The sequence below is a fragment of the Xenopus tropicalis genome, chromosome 10, assembly GCF_000004195.4.
Source record: "Xenopus tropicalis strain Nigerian chromosome 10, UCB_Xtro_10.0, whole genome shotgun sequence".
Taxonomy (NCBI): Eukaryota; Metazoa; Chordata; class Amphibia; order Anura; family Pipidae; genus Xenopus; species Xenopus tropicalis.
The window spans coordinates 27,964,524-27,984,874 of NC_030686.2; the positions used below are offsets into that span (position 1 = coordinate 27,964,524).

Below are 20,351 nucleotides of genomic sequence, written 5' to 3' on the forward strand. Positions count from 1 at the left end.
AATATCTTAATTACATCAGCTTTCCTTCAATCCAACCCTTAGCACAGGGATCCCCCCAACCTTTTATATCCGTGGGACAAATTTAAATGGAAAAAGTGTTGGGGAACAACACAAGCATGAATAAAAGTTCCCAGAGGTGCCAATGAGAGCTACGATTGGCTATTTGATAGCCCCTGTGTTGGCTGGACGCCTATACAAGGCTCTGTTACACTGGGTTTTTATGCAACCAAAGCTTGCCCCCTAACCAGAAATTCAGAAATAAGCACCTGCTTTGAGGCCACTGGGAGCAACATCCAAGGGGTTGGGGAGCAACATGTTACTCAGGAGCCACTGGTTGGGGATCACTGCCATAGCAGATGAAGTGAACCACCGACTCAATTAAACTGAACATCTACTGTATAAATTATTTTGTTTGGTAATATTATTATATAAAAAGTGCCACATATGCATTACTCTAATACAGGGGTGGCCAAGACGTCAAGCCGGGGATGCGTAAGTGCTGCGTGAATGCAAATGTATGTGACGCAGCGTACGTACGCATTCACGCACACTTCCGCATTCCTGGTCATCGGTCGATTGCCAATGAAAAAGGTCTGGCCATCCCTGCTCTAATGAGAAGGGCTCCCCATTATTGAACAAGGTTATAAATATATTAAAACCTAGTACAAATGTCCCCTCACATTTCATACTGATTGGCTTTTAGGACGGGCCCCAACCACATCCTTGATGCATAAACTCTAAATGTAAAGCCACTGAATAAGCCGCTGTACACTTTACATTGGTTACTTTCACGGAAGCCATCTTCCTATGTTTTTGTTTCTAGGTGCCCTGTGTATACACCATGTACTCCCCAAACTTTTTATTTATTCCTTCCCTTATGTAATCCTTTGTTTTATGTATAGAGTCAATAAGAACCAGTTGTCTTTAAAAAAAAGTTTATTTGAAACAAACAAAATAATATAGAGCTTAAATCAAACATACATTATATGCAGCAATGGGTGAAACCTAGGTCTCGGGGACTCTATGGTAGCAAAGATCTTTCTTTGAGGCCAAATTGCAGACAGGCAGCGGACCTGGGGCATCAGCCCTCCAGGTGTCCCTCTGACCCAGTCCAACCCTGGTGAAAGAGAATAAATGTATATAGTATAATACATCTTAAAACCAATGCAAATCTCCCCAAAGTGATTTATTTTGTGTTACTAGTGTCTATATAGATATGAAAAATCCAATAAGTGTCTTCAAAGCAGTGTAAAGTATATTCACTACTTTCACTGACGTTTAGTAGGATTTACTACCCTGCAAGCTTGCCAAAGAAAGTACAGGTATGGGACCTGTTATCCAGAATGCTCGGGACCTGGGGTTTTCCGGATAAGGGATCTTTCCGTAATTTGGATCTCCTTAACTTAAGTCTGCTAAAAATCATTTAAATATTAAATAAACCTAATGGGCTTGTTTTACCTCCAATAAGGATTAATTATATCTTTGTTGGGATCAATTGCACGGTTCTGTTTTTATTATTACAGAGAAAAAGGAAATACTTTTTAAAAATTTGAATTATTTGCTTATAATGGAGTCTATGGGAGATGGCCTTTCTGTAATTCGGAACTTTCTGGATAACGGGTTTCCGGATAAGGGATCCCATACCTGTATTTCCAATCTTTTACAAAGTAGAAAATAAAATCTATAAGGAAACATTGATATTTGAAATTTATTGTGATATGCTTAAATGAACCCTAGCGGTTTCTACATTGAAAGTAGTCAATACCACCAAACTTTAATCAAAGGAGTAGATACACTTCAAAGCATAATTTTTATATTGTTATGAAACTGGTATTGCAAAATAACAGATGTAAATCATTTTGGGGAGATAAGTATTATTGATAAAATATACTACACTATATACACTTTATTCTCCCTCCCCCCACAAATCTTCTCTACTCCTTGCAAGTGCCCAAAGTACTTGGAAAGATCAGCCCTTAAATAAATATTTTTAACACCTGTACTTATATATATGTACATATGGAAATGTTACAATAATTTAGCAATAAATACTTCTTTGATACAACCTGAATGAAGTTTAACTATTTGAAACAAGTCCCCAAGCGCCAGTGGCAGAATACAATATTAAGTGAAAGCCATAGATCACAGTGAACTTGAACAATCACACAGTCCCAGATGAGAACAATACATAAAATGTATATTGTTTACTCTTTGTTAAGAGGATTTATAGTTAGAGTTGATTTATTAATAAATGCCACTAGAGCAGTAACCCATAACAATGAATCAGCAATTAACAGTAATTAATTTTCTTGTAGGAGATTGAGCAAAAATAATTGCATACTGGTTGGCATAAGTAGATGATTTTTTGGAGTATAACTTGTTAGTATACTGGCCACATAAAGGACAAATACAGGGCACATACCAAGATGGAAAGAAACACCGTCTGTTTGCAATGACATAAAACTGCATTGGCCGACAAGCATGTAAAAAACACCAAAACCTGATTTTGACCCATTCCCATGTTGACAAGCCATGCTTTGAGTGATACACACAGTACTGCAGGTCTAAACCCATCCAACCTACAGGTTTCAGGTCAACTCACTCACCTGCTAGTAAAAATAAGTACAAAGTAACTCAGCTGTGTCTCTATATCTGGTGTTTATTTTTTCCAGACTGTTCTGCACTAGATATAAGCAAAAAACATAAGGTAACTTTAACATAAAGTAAAATATGGCACACCCTCTCCATGCAAGAGAAATATTTCTATAAAGGAAGGCAAACTAACAGGAGATAAGAGATGAGACCTTTTTATTTAATTAGCTTATTCTTATGGCTTTTAAAATAAGCTCCAACCATAACACAGGGCTTATTCAAAGCTTTTCAAAATTACCTGTTGCATTAAATTACCTGTTGCATTGAACTCCTGCCAAGACGCATGTGTGTTTACCTACCAACACGATCTGTCAAGTCATGCTATCTAATGGTGGCCATACACTGTAAGATTCATTCCCTTGGCAAGGTCACCAAGTGAGTGAATCTTCTATCATTATGCTCACCTACGGTTGGGCGAATTTAGGCTAATTCAATCGTTTGGCCCTATTGGCAGCTAAAATCGGCCCATGTATGCCCACCTTTAGAGTAATACAATAGCACCTGCTCCAGCCTTATCACATGACCATTGGCTTCTAAAAAACCAACACTAGAGAAGCCGGTATATAATTGAATACAAACTGAGATTTGAGTAGCATAAATGTCCTTGTTACGTATAATATTTTGTTTGGTGTTATTATTATGTGTAATGTTTACAAGCCACAAAAGATAAAAGATTAGAAAGTGCTAATTGTCTCAGAATATCACTGTCTACACCAAACTAAAAGATCATTTAAATGTTAACTCCCCCTTTAGTAGATAGGTACACTGGGTACACTGAGGTACCTAGTGAATGTTCACTGAATGTTGTACTTTGGCTTACATAAATTTTTCTTTAAATCCTATGAAAGCCTATTTATAAATTATCTGATGTTTTAAAACATTTATAAATTTCATCCAAATTTACCCTTTTGTATGTCTACTAATCAGTGTTTTTCGGCATATAATGAACTTAATATTTGTTAACAACTATGGTTTAAGTAAGCAATAATGAATGAATGCATGCAGATTAAAGTTAAAAAAGGGCAATTCTGTTATTAAACCTTAATGAAATAAACTTGTTTATTGATAAAAAAAGTTAGCATTGAGGTTGGTAAGATTTAAAGTGCATTAAAGGCATTCAAATTAGCTTGGAAATGACAAGCTAAAAGTGGGCATTGGGCGAGGAGCAATAGGAACAAAGTTAAGCAACAAGCGGTGAGACCCTTAGGCCAATGCCACATGGGGCGGATAAACAAAGACCAAGGGGCTGATTTACTAATCCACGAATCTGAATCCCGAATGGGAAAAAATCGGATTGGAAATGAACATTTTGCGACTTTTTCGTATTTTTTTGCGATTTTTTTCGTAGCCGTTACGACTTGCGCGAATTGTCGCAACTTTTTCATAGCCATTATGACTTTCGTGCATTGTCGCAACTTTTGCATAGCCATTATGATTTTCGTGAATTGTCGCGACTTTTTCATAGCCATTATGATTTTCGTGAATTGTTGCGACTTTTTCATAGCCATTATGATTTTCGTGAATTGTCGCGACTTTTGCATAGCCATTACAACTTTCGCGAATTGTCGTGACTTTTTCATATTGAGCGCTCGAAAAATTCACGACAATTCGCGAAAAAGTCGCAAAATACAGCTCATTACGAAAAAATGCATTCGGAACACTTTTCGGACATTCGTGGATTAGTAAATGTGCCCCCAAGCATCTGCCCCTACCCTCAAACAAGCTTTTGGTTGTGCCATCACACACAGCCAGGCCCAGATTTGTTGGAAGGCCACAAAGGCCCGGGCCTAGGGCAGCAAGATCTTAGGGGCGGCGTGCTGCCCAGCCGCATTTGTTTTTTCCATGGAGCACTGGGGAAATAGGCAAGCAGGAAATTTGTTTACCTCTCCTGTGTGCCAATTTCTCAGTGCTCCTGGACCAGATGAGAAGCACTAGCGACTAGGAGTGCGGGAGCGGTGGGGAGTAGGTGAGCTACTGCGCATGCATAGGGGGTGGGGCGCGACTTCAGGTGGCCTAGGTGCGCACCAAGTATAAATCTGGCCCTGCACACAGCAGAATACGGTGGAAATGCATAGGTAAATAGATTGATGAGAGCACACAAAAAGCAAAAAATTTAAGCTGTTATTTTTCATCTGTTGCCACAACTGAAGAACAAGTTAATAATTGTTGTTATTTATAAAGCAGCACATATTCCACAGAGCTGGTGGAGTTTTCCATTTAAATAGACCCAAATCTAAAGAGACTAGAACATGTAAAAGTAAACAAAGCTCCAGAAACTGAAGGTATTACTTATGTGCTGCCTTTATTCAAAAAGATCTACTGTAGCTCTGTGCCTGAAAACTATAAGGCTAATGCCATGTTGTTCTCAGCATTTGGATAAACACAGGATGAGAATCAGCGCTATGCTGGCATCAGCCTTTCCCTGTGCCTGCACCCAGAGGCAATACATTTGCCCTCGCCCTGAGTATGAGAAACCGCTCTGTCTGCCTGTACGTCAACGCCGTGGCTCATGTTGTGATGTCAGATTCTAATAATGCCTATAGGAATGGCTTGGATGACTTTTTGGACAAGAAACCTTTATTTTCCCCATCAGCTGCTTATTATCAGAATAACTGCACATAACCTGTACAGTACAGTAGACTGCAAAAAATATTTCATATAGTAACAGTAATTTAAGTTGAAAAAAAATTTAAAAATCAGTCGAGTTCATTCAGCCTTTTGGTATAACTAAAAACCTACCAAACTGCTAGATGATAAAAAAAATATGGAAATATCCCCAAGGTACTCAGTTATCAGTGTCAATTGGTGTTTCTTTATCTTTTATAATCCAGATACCAGCATAACGATTATATATAAAATGCTATTGGCACTGCTCATTTGGTATCAGCTGTGCTTTTCGAACCAATATCTTTTATACCCTGTGTAGTCAGTACATAGGCTGAATTTATTATCACGCAACTGATTAATTCCTGGACATTGATTCACTTATAAATCCATCCCACCATCATACCTTCATTGCTATTATCATAATTTCTTAATTTTATAATATCTGTAAATTCTTTGGATAATTTTAATTGTTTTTAAATTGCATTTACTTTACTAAGATTTAACATTAAATCATGGATCATTAATGGATGAAATATTTGAAGCGATTGTAGCATTGTATATTAACGTAAACATAGAATAAAGCATTTAATAATAAATATAAGTTGATACTAAACCCCACATTCAATTGCTGGAGTATTTATGTTATTTGTACAGTCTCAGTGTCTGTGGCTGTAGGGTTCTGCCGCCATTGTGTGGGGTTACATTTTTTGTATCATTTCCTTCTGCTAATTATATATTTCAAATTAATCTGGAAAAATAGAGAATATTCACATATGACTTTATCTTTAAAATTAATGTGAAACAATCTGAAGCTCAAAAAAAAAAAGTGCACTATTAGTAAAGTATATGATAAAGTTACATACACAGCATAAAAATATCCGCAAATCAGCAAATGTACATGGATTTACAAAGCTTTAATGAAAATTCCTTTTCATATTTTTTTTTATACTTTTGTTAAATAGTGCCGAAACATTTACTTAGCACTTTGCAGAGATTGCTCATCTTTTCGGGCCGTGACACACGGGGAGATTAGTCACACCGCGACAAATCTCCATTGTCGCGGGCGACTAATCTCCCCACAATGCTATCCCACCAGCTAGAATGTAAATCTACGGTGGGATGGCATACGTGGCGCCGCAATTTGCCGAAGTCACTGAAGATTCCTCTCAAGGCGTATGCCATCCCACCAGCGATTTACATTCTAGTCGGTGGGCATTACGGGAAGATTTGCCACGGCGCATCTAATCTCCTCGTGTGTCACTGCCCTTATATGAACCCCTGCACCAGTGGAACTTACAGTCAGTTTGATCAGGAGTCAATCAATATTACTGAATGCTTTGGAATGAAACTGGAGTACCCAGATAAAACAAAACAGACATGACAACAACATACTGTACAAAATCCTTGCAGATAGGCCCCAGGTCAGAACTGAACTCAGGACCCTAGAACTAGCAACAGTGCTAACCCCTGGCCATTTAATAATGTGTTTTTCACCAGCATTGCACCAATCAAATCATTATCAAAATAATGAATACACCTGCATTAAATGGTGGGCAAGTAAGTGGATCATCTCTCGATATCCCCACCTACGGGTGGGCGATATCGGGCAGGTATAGGCACTGTCGGTTTGGGGGCAACATCAACGAGCCAATGTGGTCCCTGATCCAACAGAAAAATCAAACCTGCCAGATCAAGATATGGCTGATTTAAGGCCAGATGTCGGTCGGGGAGGCCCGTTGTTCGTGCCCATACACAGGCAAATAAGCTGGCGAATCGGTCTAAATGACTGATATCGGTAGCTAGAATCGGCCCATATATGGCCACCTTTAGTCTGAATTAAATTCTGAAATGATGTGGAAAATATAATCCTTTGGATCTTCACACAATGCACTTTAATCTTAAATAAATTAAAAACAAAATAAGGGGCTGAATCTAACACCTGGGGAAATGGAAGTATTTGCTGTCTACATTAAATATAGGGGCAGTAAATGTCACTACTTTTTTTGAAACATCACAAAGAGAGTTGTGACTTTCCTTGTCCTTGTATTAGTTTGCAAGTAACACTGAATGATCAATCTCTTTTTATCACTTAGGAAATATATACCCTAAGAAGATCTAGGATTCAGCATGCAAGCTACAATTTGGCAGAGATACACTATAGAAGCTGCATCCAACACACACACACCAAAAATAGTCACAATAGTACCCCAAAAGCAGCACTATCTGGCATTAAGAGAACTCACTGGGCCATACACAAAAGCCATTCACAACAAAACATAATGCCAAGAGACTGACGGCACATATGATATCACAAAAAAATAAATAATTGTACCAGCACACAAGCAGCAGAACAGTCTTACAGTACAAAATATTCATAAGAAGTCACATACACTACCTCCAACCTTGACTGATAATACAACAGTGTGAACACTGATGTCAAAACACAACACCAACTTGGAAAAGTAGCATTACTTTTATAATCCTTCAAATGATCTACCACAACACAAGTACAGCCACATCAAAATGCACAGCGCCACATACCTCATATAAAACACGCTAAAACACCACAATCAGCACAAATTAACAGGAAACTCAAATACAGTCAATTTTGATTCTTCTACTTGTAAAAGACCAAGCTTAAGCTTATGGACACATATGGTAGTTCTCGAAAGTTTGTGAACCCTTTACAGTTTTCTATGTTTTTATATGAAGGTAACATCAACTGATTTTCAAACAGTCCTTTAAGTAGAAAAAGAAAACCTAGTTAAACAAATAAACCTATTTGGTCATGTATTTATTGGAAAAAAAATGATCCAATAACATAAACTGTGTGTGGCAAAATTAAGTCAATCCTTAGCTTTATCATATCATTTGAAAGTGGAATCAGAGTCTGGTGTTTTTAGTCAATGGGGTGACAATCAGTGAGAGTGAGAGGCCCTGTTTTATTTTATGAATATGGATCTAGCAAAGCCTGATCACACATACAACACTTTTGTTGATGTGTATCATGGCTCGAACAAAGGAGGTGTCTGAGGACCTCAGAAAAAGAGTTGTTGATGCTCATAAAACTGGAAAAGGTTATTAGACTCCACCAATCAGCAGTCAGACAGATTTGTACAAATGAAAGAAATTCAAGGCCGTTGTTACCCTACCGAGAAGTGGTGGAATATCAAAGATAACTCCAACTGCAAGGTGTCTAATAGCCTAAGAGGTTTCAAAGGAACCCTGGGTAACTTCTAAGCAACTGAAGGCCTGTATCACATTGGCAAATATTGATGTGCATGAGTCCTGTCCACATCAGGATAACACTGAACAGCAATGGTGTGTTTGGCAGGTTAGCAAAATCGAAAGCTACTGCTCTCCCCAAAAATATTGCTGTATTATCTACAGTTTGCTAAAGATCATGTGGACAAACCAAAAGGAAACTGAAGGAATGTTTGTTGTAAGAATGAAGCCAAAATAGAACTGTTCGGCTTAAATAAGGAGAGTTACATTTTGAGAAAGAAAAACACTGCATTCCAACATAAGAACCTTATCCCATCTGTAAAACATGGTGGTGGAAGTGTCCTGTTTGGGCCTGTTTTGCTGCATCTCGGCCTGGACAGCTTTCCATCATTGATGGAACAATGAATTCTGAACTACGTCAGAGAATTCTAAAGGAAAATGTAAAGACATTTGTCCCTGAACTGAATCTCAAAAGACAGTGGTTCATGCAGCAAGGAACAATCTTAAACACACATGTTGTTCTACCAAAGAATGGTTAAAGAAGAATAAAGTGAATGTTCTGGAATGGCCAAGTGAAAGTCCTGACCTTAATCCAATTGAAATGTTGTGGAAAGAATTAAAGCAAGCGGTTCATGTGAGGAAACCCACCAACTGGGCCACATGGATTCTCACAGGCAGCTCAGTTCCTTCCTCTTTTTACAAAGAGATCTCCAGTTTCGCTCACTGTAAACTGACCCCATGACTGCTATATTCTCCCGTTAACCAATTAAGAAATTTACTGCCTCTTCTTAAACCAATGCTCTTGATCATGAAGTGCTTGTGCTTTGGAGCAGTCCTTCCTATCTGTTATACACTTATGATCTTGCATCTGTTTTGGATTTCACTATGGTAATGACACTAGTTGCGGCCATTTTACTCGTTATGAAGGGCCTATTGCCTAGTGTGAATTGCCCAAGCGGAGTATTAATAGGGCTGCGTGCTACAGTCCTGGCAAAGTTTTGCAGTGCTTCATACTTTGAGCGCAATGAGTCCAGCTCCAGTCGAATACTGGCATTTTCAGATGCAAGTTTTTCCACCTCCTGCTGCAATTCAGCCTTTTGTTTTTCCAGCTCCTCTTTTTGGGTCACACGTTTAACTCGGCAGCTAGCTGCATAGCCGCGGTTCTTTAGTGTGCGCCGGCGCTGTTTTAGCTGAATAATCTCCTCCTTGGAGAGACCACGGAGATGCTGGTTTAGTTCACGGACAGACATTGTTACTAGTTCTTCATCTGTAAGGCTTGTGCCATTCTCCCCTGGCTCTCGCTTCACCTGTCAGATTAAGTGGGAGTGATTGGTTAGTTCTAATCTAGAGCAGTAGCTGACATCAGTTGCCCTCAAGATGTGGTTGAGACTTAACTCCTAGCTATTGGGGGAGATGATGAGACCTGAAGTACAATAGTATCTGGATGCCTTTCTATTGCCCATGTTGATCTATGGTGACAGCAATGATTCTGATGTACAGTAGTATAGATTTGGGAGGTGACAAAGAGCAATTTACCTTCAAGGCTTTGATGTTGCCTTTGCCGATAGTCGTCATAACCCAGGAACCTTGTGCCAGCAAACTAAAGAAGAACATAAATACAGAATATGAGAATGAGTTTTGTACTCTTATAACAGCACACAAAACACCCCCTAGTCTTAACACACACACACACCTCATGCACTGCTTGTCTACAGGAATAGTTAACCCAGATAAAACAATATATATTTACAAAGTCCAGGAACGAAAAAAACTTAAAAAATAAGCAAGGGGAAAGAAACAGTAGAACTTGCACAGTCATGCTGAGTCAGCAGAATACCTGTATCACTGAGCAGCATGGTGTGTTCATACACTATATATATCCATGCACAATAGCAGATGGCTGTTGTAAAAAAAAAAAAAACATATAATAATAATAAAAGGAGCTCCTCATGCAAATGTAAGCAGCTGACATAGACATAAATATCCCTGCGCTATGTTATCATATAGTGATTTATGCCGAAATAACATTTTTGCACACACTGAGGTCTGTTTGTAAAGCTCAATACTTTTGTGCATATATTAGCACATAAAGCTGCATAGCAATAAGTTAGGGGTTAAAATAATAGTACACCAAAGTGGGAACTAACCCAGAATGACTAATTGAAATGTGGCTAGGGGAAGCTTTTGGCTCATCCTACCTCTCATTGAGCCCATTGCTTTGAGTTGAAAGCTCCAGCACCAGAGTACAGCCCAGGCCACTGATAGCAACAATACCAAAGACCAGGATGCCATTCTATTAAGCACAAGAAGTCAGGGCAGCTCATGGCTGAATGCAGAACAATTGCAATCTTCCCCCCTCATACAATACCAGGGGGTAACAAGGTCTGCAAAATGTGTGTCTGATTTTATTCTTTACCCCTCCAAATTGTGAGTGGTAGCAGATGTGAATGTTACATTTTTAATCTAAATGGCTGGATACTATAACTCGCTAACCTACAGAGTAAGCAGGGGGACACAGGTAGAGTTATAAACTACACTGGCACAATTTTCTATATACAAGCAACAATCCAAAGAAGGGAAAAGAGGTCTCCGCACTCCAAGGCTTCAGTTAAAAAGCAAATCTTTATTGGGAAAAAAAGTAAAAACCACCAGCAGCATCAGCTACCTCATGCTTTTAGGGTAGAACCGCCCTTAATCATTGGCTTATTAGAGCAGTAAAAAAATGGCCTTCATTTAAACATTTTAAGAACAGAAACCTCTAGACTCTAGAGAATAAAGGAGGAATGTAATAACAGCCAGTAACAAAAAATATTTGCAATGCAAAAATGTATGCCTGTGCACAAACAAATCTGTAATATAATATAGCTTTTGTAAGCGGGGAAACTGACCCCTTCCGACAGTGGAAGAAAGTTTGTGCCAATGTGCAGTCTATGTAATAAAACTTCTTAATGAAAAAGTTATGTTTGCTCCAAAAGATTCCCCACCTTTGAGCATGTCTTAATGGAGAAGGAAAGTCATTTTGGCATTTTACTGCCAATAGATTTGCCACATTAGTGCCACCTCTATATTTATTCTGCAGAAATCATTACCATACCTGAGTAAAGAGCCCTAGAAGCTTTCTCTATTTGTTTAAGACAGCAGCTGGCAGTTTAGCTTGATCTTGGTAGCTTCCTGCTGCAGCTCTAGCCATTGTAGCTCAGATTACACATTCCTAAGGGAGGGGGGAAACAGGAGAGAGGTGCCCACACTCTGGCCCCTAGAATAAAGGATTTTTCTGAGAGAGGAAGTCAGATACCGAAGAATATGTTTACAAAAAAGACAAGAAATCCTGTGTTTCTTTTGATAGAGGACTCTGTGAGTGCTTATGGCTGTTTTTACACAGACCTTTCTGATAAAGCTAACTTAGTTTTTACCTTTCTGTCTCCTTTAAAAAGTTTGCAATGCACAATTAAAAATTGCTATGCAATAACTGTATAATGAAGAATATTACATTTCAAAATGAGAATTATTTTATTCTTATTTGTGCAAAATATTTTTCCATTTTACAACTTTTATTACATGTACACAACATTAAAAACAAATTGAAAAAAGTAAACTAAATTCAACTCAATTAATAGATCAAAAATTATACCAAATAGGAAATATCATATCAAGTATTGAGACCATGTACACAAAGTAAAAATCCAATATGCTTTTCATAGGTTTAGGGAGCCCACAGCATCCCCTTCCCCTTAAAGGCATACACTTTTCAACCACTTTAACAGGCAGGTTTCTGATGCAAGCAACAGCAAAATCTAAGCCAGCGAACTCTATCTCAATTCCATTTGCTATAATTGTCATTTATTAAACGCTGAAGCCAAGGTTGTATTGGCATATGTATTCCCATGGTACTAAACTGACTGTGTAATCCAAAATCTGTACTGCGCTCCACCTAAAACATTTTTTGCACAATAAAAGAAAATATTTTTGCATCACTGGTCCTGAAACAATGTAGCAGAAGCCACATGATTTACAGATCCACACAAGAACTGACTTTTTTTGGTTGAAATCCCCTTTAATTCACACACAGTAGAAAAAATGAAAACATGTTAATATGATCACCTGGAATAAAAGGAGAGAAAAGCCACAGGTTCATTGGTTGCCTCTAGGAGCCCGTGGAGCTGTTGAGCTACAGGCCAAGTTCTCTGCCAGTTGTACTAATTGTTATATTATTCTTTATGGATTATTTCCACTCTGGGTGAGTGGATTGGGTAAAAAGAGAGCATGGCTTGTTGCTGTGGGTTGGGGAGGAGTTATGTTTGTTGTAATCACTTCAGGTGTACTACAATAAAGTATTTTTTACAATCTAAATTTTCAAAAGGCGCCCAAGATATAAAGGCAATTTTACATCAGATTCAAGCTTATTATATGATGGCATATAAGGCACTAAGAGGAATGAATGCCCCATTAAACATAAATTAGTGCTGACTACCTGAAACAAAAAGTCAATGTCCTTTATATTTAGAAAACCCACAATATTGTTAGAAAATTATCATGACTGGGATGGGCATTTCCTTCCTCCTACTCCTCTTATCTGTGCAGAGTATCTATTCTCAGTAGAAAATCTGTAGAATTCCAAGTGGTATATTTGCAAGTGCAAAATGTCAAAGTTGACAAAAATGGAATATCTGCCAAGGCATCAGCAATTTACCAAGACGCCAACATGACAAATGTTGACAAATTAATGGTGAACATGTCTTTTTGCAAGGTGTAATTATGCCAGTGTTAAAATACGCCACTTTATCAAGGGCACCAATTCTACTTTGCCAGATTTAGAAAAACCATTATAAAGGTGCAGCACACACATTACCATTTCATATCTATGTTATATGCGCCATGCTAATATCCCACTCCTATTCCACCTTATCTATGCTTTTGGCGATATAGGAGGTGGAATTTAGCATTTTGGTAAATATGACCCCAAGTAGAGTGAATAAAATCATGAAGAATTTAGGCAAAAAAAAAATTATATACTAGTCTATTTTCTAGCGATACTGACACAATTCCTTTCAGAATATTAGCAGAAAAACTTATTGTGTTCCTGTTGAAAATTAGTAGTGTGGAGACAATGTGAACAAGGAGTAAGACAGAAAATAACACAGCCATGGAGAGAAAAAACAAAAGAAAATGTGTCCCTTAGGCTAAAAACTAGAGCATAGGAGTAGGTGTATGCAGAACCTCCATGGACCACATCCATGTTTGCTGCACTCTATCAGTAGTATCGTCCATGTTGTCTGTGATTAAAGTGCACATTCCAGACTTTCATAATTTAAAGTTATTTGTATACATTTCAGTTTCACCATGTAGAAATTACAACACTTTTTATACATAGCAGGGCACCATAATGTTTTGGGACAACAGACTTAGTGGGTGTTTGTGATTAATTAGGTGTGTTGCATTGCTTCATTAGTGCAGGGATAAGATACCTAGGCTTGCTTTTACCATTTGGAGTCTGTAGCTGCCATTGTTCAACATGACGAGAAAAGTTGTGCCAACGAAAGTCAAGGAAGCTATTATGAGGCTGAAAAACAAGAATAAAACCATTAGAGACATCGGTCAAACCTTAAGATTACCAAAATCAACTGTCTGGAATATCATTAAGAAAGACTGCACTGGCGAGCTCTGTAATCGTCAAGGGAGACCTCCACTGCTCATGACAGAAGAAAAATCCTCAAATGCCTGTCCAGCAGATCAGGAGGCAGGTGTGTCTTTGTCAGAGACTACTGTCCGCAGAAGACTTCATATACAGAAATATAGAGGCTACACTGCAAGATGCAAACCACTAGTTGGCCACAAAAATGGCCAGATTACAGTTTGCAAAAAAGTACTTAAAAGAGCCTGTAGAATTCTGGAAAATGGTATTATTGACAGACGGAACCAAGATTTACCTGTATCAGAGTGTTGGCAAGAGGAAAGTGTGGAGACAAAAAAGAAAAGCCCAAGATTCAAAGCATACCAACTCATCTGGTAAACATGGTGGCGGGGGTGTTAGTACCTGTGGCAGCTGTACCTGCCCAAACCATGACACTTATCTTTATTGATGATGTAACTACTGATGGCAGTTGCACAATGAATTCTGAGCTGTACAGAAACATCTTATCAGCTCAAGTTCAAGTAAATGCCTCCAAACTCATTGGATGGAGTTTCAGCCTGCAACAAGATAATGATCCCAAACATTAAGGAATCACTGGAGTTTTTAAAAGCTAATAAATGGAAAATTATTCAATGGCCAAGCCAGTCATCTGATTTAAATCCAATTGAGCCTTCCAAATGCTGATAAACGCCTGGAACAAGCAGGAGTTGATGATGGCTGCACTAGAGTAAACTTCACGCAGTCATTGCATGCAAGGGATACAAAGTACTAAACATGACTACTTTAATATACCTACCATTACTTTGTCCCAAACATTATGGTGCCCTGATATGAGGGGGACTAGGTATAAACAGCGCTGTAATTTCTACATAGTGAAACTGAAACATTTGCAAATACCTTCAAATTAAAGCCTGGAATGTGCACTTTAATCACATCTGAATTGTTTCATTTAAACTTTTACACTGAGGAGCAGAGGTGTAAATCAAAGGAAAATGTAGCTTTGTCCCAGACATGGAGGGCACTGGATATTGGGCCATATTTATCAAAGACTGAAATATATTAAAGGGACTGTAACCTTTAAATTAACTGTTGAAGTGATGTAGACATTGATATTCTGAGGCAATTTTCAATTTTTAGTTTTGTGGTTTTTCAGTTATTTAGCTTTTTTTTAGTAGTTATCTGGTTGCTATGATCTCGTTACCTTAGCAACCAGACAGTGGCTTAAATGAACGACTGGAATATGAATAGGAGAGGGTCTGAATAGAAAGATAAGTAATAAACATTCCTATGTTTGCCAGCATAACACAGGGTTTCAAGGAGTCATAAAGCGTATTTTGAAACCTCCCTTATTTTATAGGCAATGAATAATACAGGTTAATCCTGAAACCCATTATCCAGAAGTCTCTGAATTTTCTCTGTAATTAAAAACAGTACCTTTTACTTGATCCCAACTAAGATAAAATTAATCCTTTATTAGAGACAAAACAGTCCCATTGCGTTTTTTTTAATATTTAAATAATTTCTTTGTAAATTTAATGTATGGAGATCCATATTCCAGAAACATCCTTTATCTGGAAAACCCCAGGCCTTGAGCATTTTGGATAAAAGGTTCCATATCTGTATATGGTACAGGTTTTATTCTGAACTAAAGTGATCATTAGCTTTAAAGGAACAGTAACACTAAAAAATGAATGAGCTTTAAAGTAATAAAAATATAATGCACTGTTGCCCTGCACTGGTAAAACTGGTGTGTTTGCTACAGTAACACTACTATAATTTATATAATAAGTTGCTGTGTAGCCACGGGGGCAGCCATTCAAGCTGGAAAAAGGAGAAAAGGCACAGGTTACATAGCAGATAACAGATAAGTTCTGTAGAATACAATAGTGTTTTATCTGTTATCTGCTATGTGCCTGTGCCTTTTCTCCTTTGAATGGCTGCCTCCATGGCTACATAGTAGCTTATTTATATAAATTATAGTAGACTTTCTGAAGTAAACACACAACTTTTACCAGTGCAGGGCAGCAGCACATTATATTTTAGTTACTTTTATACACTTTCATTTTTTGGTGTTACTGTTCCTTTAACAATGGAACCTTTTCCTGTAACTTTCACCTTTCAAGTATATTGTTTATCTCGTTTTTTTTCCTTCTAAAACTAATAAAGTTATAGAAAAAAGGACCCTTTATTGGAGCTCCCAGCTGTCCCATCTATGGCCCCTTGTCCATGTATGAAATGAGTAATGAGCATGTCCTAACGGCCCCTGCAAAAAGGTTTCAACTTGGATCCCTAGTGATCCAAAACATATTTTCTTAAACATCCCTAAATAAACTGAATGCACTCACACTATTGTTTTGGTCTCCACTGGATTTGGTGAGAATATGTTTCACTTTCCTTCTATATTTAGAGGAGTATAATGCACTGACACATTCTATGTCCCCTTTAAGTTGTCCGTACACTGGCAGAACCTGTATGGTATCCAACTGATCAGCCACAGAGCCAAATAGACGGATACAGAAACAGTACAAGTGGCCATGCACTGGTTGACAGATAACATTTTCACACATGACCAATGAACCATGTACAGCATGCATATACAGTGGTGTGAAAAACTATTTGCCCCCTTCCTGATTTCTTATTCTTTTGCATATTTGTCACACTTAAATGTTTCTGCTCATCAAAAACAGTTAACTATTAGTCAAAGATAACATAATTGAACACAAAATGCAGTTTTTAAATGAAGGTTTACGTTATTAAGGGAGAAAAAAAACTCCAAATCTACATGGCCCTGTGTGAAAAAGTGATTGCCCCCCTTGTTAAAAAATAACTTAACTGTGGTTTATCACACCTGAGTTCAATTTCTGTAGTCACCCCCAGGCCTGATTACTGCCACACCTGTTTCAATCAAGAAATCACTTAAATAGGAGCTACCTGACACAGAGAAGTAGACCAAAAGCACCTCAAAAGCTAGACATCATGCCAAGATCCAAAGAAATTCAGGAACAAATGAGAACAAAAGTAATTGAGATCTATCAGTCTGGTAAAGGTTATAAAGCCATTTCTAAAGCTTTGGGACTCCAGCGAACCACAGTGAGAGCCATTATCCACAAATGGCAAAAACATGGAACAGTGGTGAACCTTCCCAGGAGTGGCCGGCCGACCAAAATTACCCCAAGAGCGCAGAGACAACTCATCCGAGAGGCCACAAAAGACCCCAGGACAACATCTAAAGAACTGCAGGCCTCACTTGCCTCAATTAAGGTCAGTGTTCACGATTCCACCATAAGAAAGAGACTGGGCAAAAATGGCCTGCATGGCAGATTTCCAAGGCGCAAACCACTTTTAAGCAAAAAGAACATTAAGGCTCATCTCAATTTTGCTAAAAAACATCTCAATGATTGCCAAGACTTTTGGGAAAATACCTTGTGGACCGACGAGACAAAAGTTGAACTTTTTGGAAGGTGCGTGTCCCGTTACATCTGGCGTAAAAGTAACACAGCATTTCAGAAAAAGAACATCATACCAACAGTAAAATATGGTGGTGGTAGTGTGATGGTCTGGGGTTGTTTTGCTGCTTCAGGACCTGGAAGGCTTGCTGTGATAGATGGAACCATGAATTCTACTGTCTACCAAAAAATCATGAAGGAGAATGTCCGGCCATCTGTTCGTCAACTCAAGCTGAAGCGATCTTGGGTGCTGCAGCAGGACAATGACCCAAAACACACCAGCAAATCCACCTCTGAATGGCTGAAGAAAAACAAAATGAAGACTTTGGAGTGGCCTAGTCAAAGTCCTGACCTGAATCCTATTGAGATGTTGTGGCATGACCTTAAAAAGGCGGTTCATGCTAGAAAACCCTCAAATAAAGCTGAATTACAACAATTCTGCAAAGATGAGTGGGCCAAAATTCCTCCAGAGCGCTGTAAAAGACTTGTTGCAAGTTATCGCAAACGCTTGATTGCAGTTATTGCTGCTAAGGGTGGCCCAACCAGTTATTAGGTTCAGGGGGCAATTACTTTTTCACACAGGGCCATGTAGGTTTTCTCCCTAAATAATAAAAACCCTCATTTAAAAACTGCATTTTGTGTTTACTTGTGTTATCTTTGACTAATAGTTAAATGTGTTTGATGATCAGAAACATTTTGTGTGACAAACATGCAAAAGAATAAGAAATCAGGAAGGGGGCAAATAGTTTTTCACACCACTGTATATGCGCCAAATATAGTATTAAACTTAGTTTCACACCATGTTATCAGTACCTGCATAGCCAGTTAATCAAGAGAGGCCGAGAACTCCCAGTTGTACACATTAGAGATGGGAAGAATAAAAGAGGCACAGAAAACAGCTCTCCAGGCAGAATACATTCAATCCATTTATAAGGCAAAAGCCCAGAAGCCTGCATTTAATGAATACATTTATAAGGCAAGAGAATATAGTCTCTGCACCTGCTGAGAGTCTATGAATTTCTGTTAGCAACCCTTTTCCCCATACAGGGCGCACATTGCATATTTCCACTGTGACTGCAGAAGATGAAAAAGCATACCTTTTCTGCTATCCAACAGGGAGGGGGAAGGAGGGAGAAGGGGGAGCAAGTGGTTCCATTCAGCCGACAGAGAACCAGTGTGGGGCATGTCACTCACACAGTGCCTGGCAGCACATCCAATCACAAGCAGAGGGGGCGGGGCAGAAGATGGACTGCTAAGCAAGGAGGCAGGCTGCATGATCAGTAGCTGAATTGCCCAGGATGCCAGGATGAAAGGAAACACAACACAATGTGTGCCTTCCCATCTGTAAATAAGCCTTGCTTGTCTCCAGTGCCCCTGGACCCATACGCCTTGGAACAGGGCAAATGGGGCTTATGAATCAAACATGCAGTTCAGCCTGTAATTGTCATATAGATGAAAGAATACCATGCCCCACCCCCCTCCAAAAAAATTTGCATTCCCTTTTCCGCTCCAGGCGTTTCAATGAATATTCTCTCTTTTTTGTTCCTAAACTCAGAGCCCACACAACTGACAGCTGCTGTGCAAAAATAATTTTCCCTGTACAGAGCCCATGTCTCATATTTCTACTGTGACTGCAGAAAATGAAAAAAAAAAGCATACCTTTTCTGTTATCCAACAGGGAGGGGAAGGAGGGGGAGAAAACGTTTCCATTCAGCTAACGGAGAACCCAGTGTGCATCATGTCACTCACACAGGTTCTGGCAGCACATCCAATCAGAATTAGAGGAGGGCAGGGTGACAGATGGACAGCTAAGCAAGGAGGCAGGCTACAGGATTAGTAACTCCGTTGCCCAGGATGAAATAAAGAAGCGTTTGCAGGAATTTATGACCAGCAAACAATATTTATTCTAGGGATAGGATTGCCACTTAGCAACAGCTAATGGGTTTAGCAACTGCCTCCTGAAGATACACTGGGAAAATACATTTGTACCACTGGAACCACATTTCTGTGTTCCCCGGCAGAGGAGCTTGTGGCTTTAAAGAGGTGGGAGCCAGCACAGGTCTGATCTGTGCTTATTGGACAATGTGATATCACAGGAAGGGGAGTAGCTGAACGTGGAAGATTTTTTTTACCGGAAGTCTGTCGGATGACAATTCTAAAGATAAGGGAATGTTTTGAAAGAGCAGAAATTCAAATAAATATTATAAAACAAAGATGCAGTTCAGGTTGTAATTGTCATAAAGATGAAGAAAGGACAAAAGTTTTAGATAAGAAATAGATAAGTATAACATTTAACTACCTAAAAGAAGGTTTGGTTTTGTTGGTAAGCATTGTAACCCTATTACTATGGGAAGTATCCTGGGTTCTTTTGAAAACATCTATATTTATTAAAATGCTTCCTAACGTGAGGTTTAGCATTAATATCTTAGCCTTATATCCATCCTTAACTTCATGGATGAAATTTGGACCAAAGTGGAAGGAGGAAGCAACATTAGGGGAGATCTGAAGTCAGATGCTGCAGCTGAGCAAGACTTTCTTAGGCTGGTCACATGGTTTAAGGTTTGGCTAAAGGATACCATCAAATATTACATGTTACTGGAAATGAAATATTTCATAGTCTGCAGTGACTACTACTGTGTTTCATCCTAGTTACAGGATGTTTACAAACAAACTTTGAGGGTCTAGGCTCTAGGGCCTGCTTGTCATGGAAGGCAAATGGATAAAACTGAAATCCCTTACACTTAGGGGCCCATTCATTAAACCACAATTTTTATTTTTGAGAAAAAATT

At 38.7% G+C, this 20,351-nt stretch overlaps 1 protein-coding gene and 1 long non-coding RNA gene across 5 annotated transcripts; both read right to left on the bottom strand.

Annotated features, from left to right (window-relative positions):
- Window positions 1–918: 918 nt before the first annotated feature.
- On the bottom strand, window positions 919–3,959 carry LOC116407979. The gene is made up of 2 exons (XR_004220661.1): window positions 2,607–3,959; window positions 919–1,117 (listed from the first exon to the last, which is right to left on the bottom strand). It is a non-coding gene; the product is annotated as an uncharacterized LOC116407979 (long non-coding RNA).
- Window positions 3,960–7,023: 3,064 nt separating this feature from the next.
- On the bottom strand, window positions 7,024–20,348 carry mafg (v-maf avian musculoaponeurotic fibrosarcoma oncogene homolog G). 4 transcript variants are annotated; one of them, XM_031894572.1, is made up of 5 exons: window positions 19,222–19,281; window positions 13,966–14,044; window positions 10,322–10,384; window positions 10,021–10,084; window positions 7,024–9,791 (listed from the first exon to the last, which is right to left on the bottom strand). In XM_031894572.1, exons 4-5 carry the CDS (start codon window positions 10,057–10,059, stop codon window positions 9,339–9,341), a joined length of 492 nt encoding a protein of 163 aa, XP_031750432.1. In that variant the 5' UTR covers window positions 10,060–10,084; window positions 10,322–10,384; window positions 13,966–14,044; window positions 19,222–19,281; the 3' UTR covers window positions 7,024–9,338. The 4 variants fall into 4 exon arrangements, with proteins under 4 accessions (XP_031750432.1, XP_004916428.1, XP_004916429.1 ...); XM_004916371.4 differs by lacking the exon at window positions 10,322–10,384 and having other exon boundaries at window positions 13,950–14,044; window positions 19,222–20,348; XM_004916372.4 differs by lacking the exon at window positions 10,322–10,384 and having other exon boundaries at window positions 19,222–20,347.
- Window positions 20,349–20,351: the final 3 nt, after the last annotated feature.

Coding starts and splice junctions, on each gene's coding strand:
- mafg (XM_004916371.4), bottom strand. CDS start 19,272: ATGGAAACGTTTTCTCCCCCTCCTTCCCCTCCCTGTTGGATAACAGAA. Junction 14,045..19,221: donor CCTGTTGGATAACAGAAAAG/GTATGCTTTTTT, acceptor CTTGTTTTTCAG/CCTCATAATAGCTTCCTTGA. Junction 10,085..13,949: donor AATGGTAAAAGCAAGCCTAG/GTATCTTATCCC, acceptor GTTCTTCTTTAG/TTTGCTGGCACAAGGTTCCT.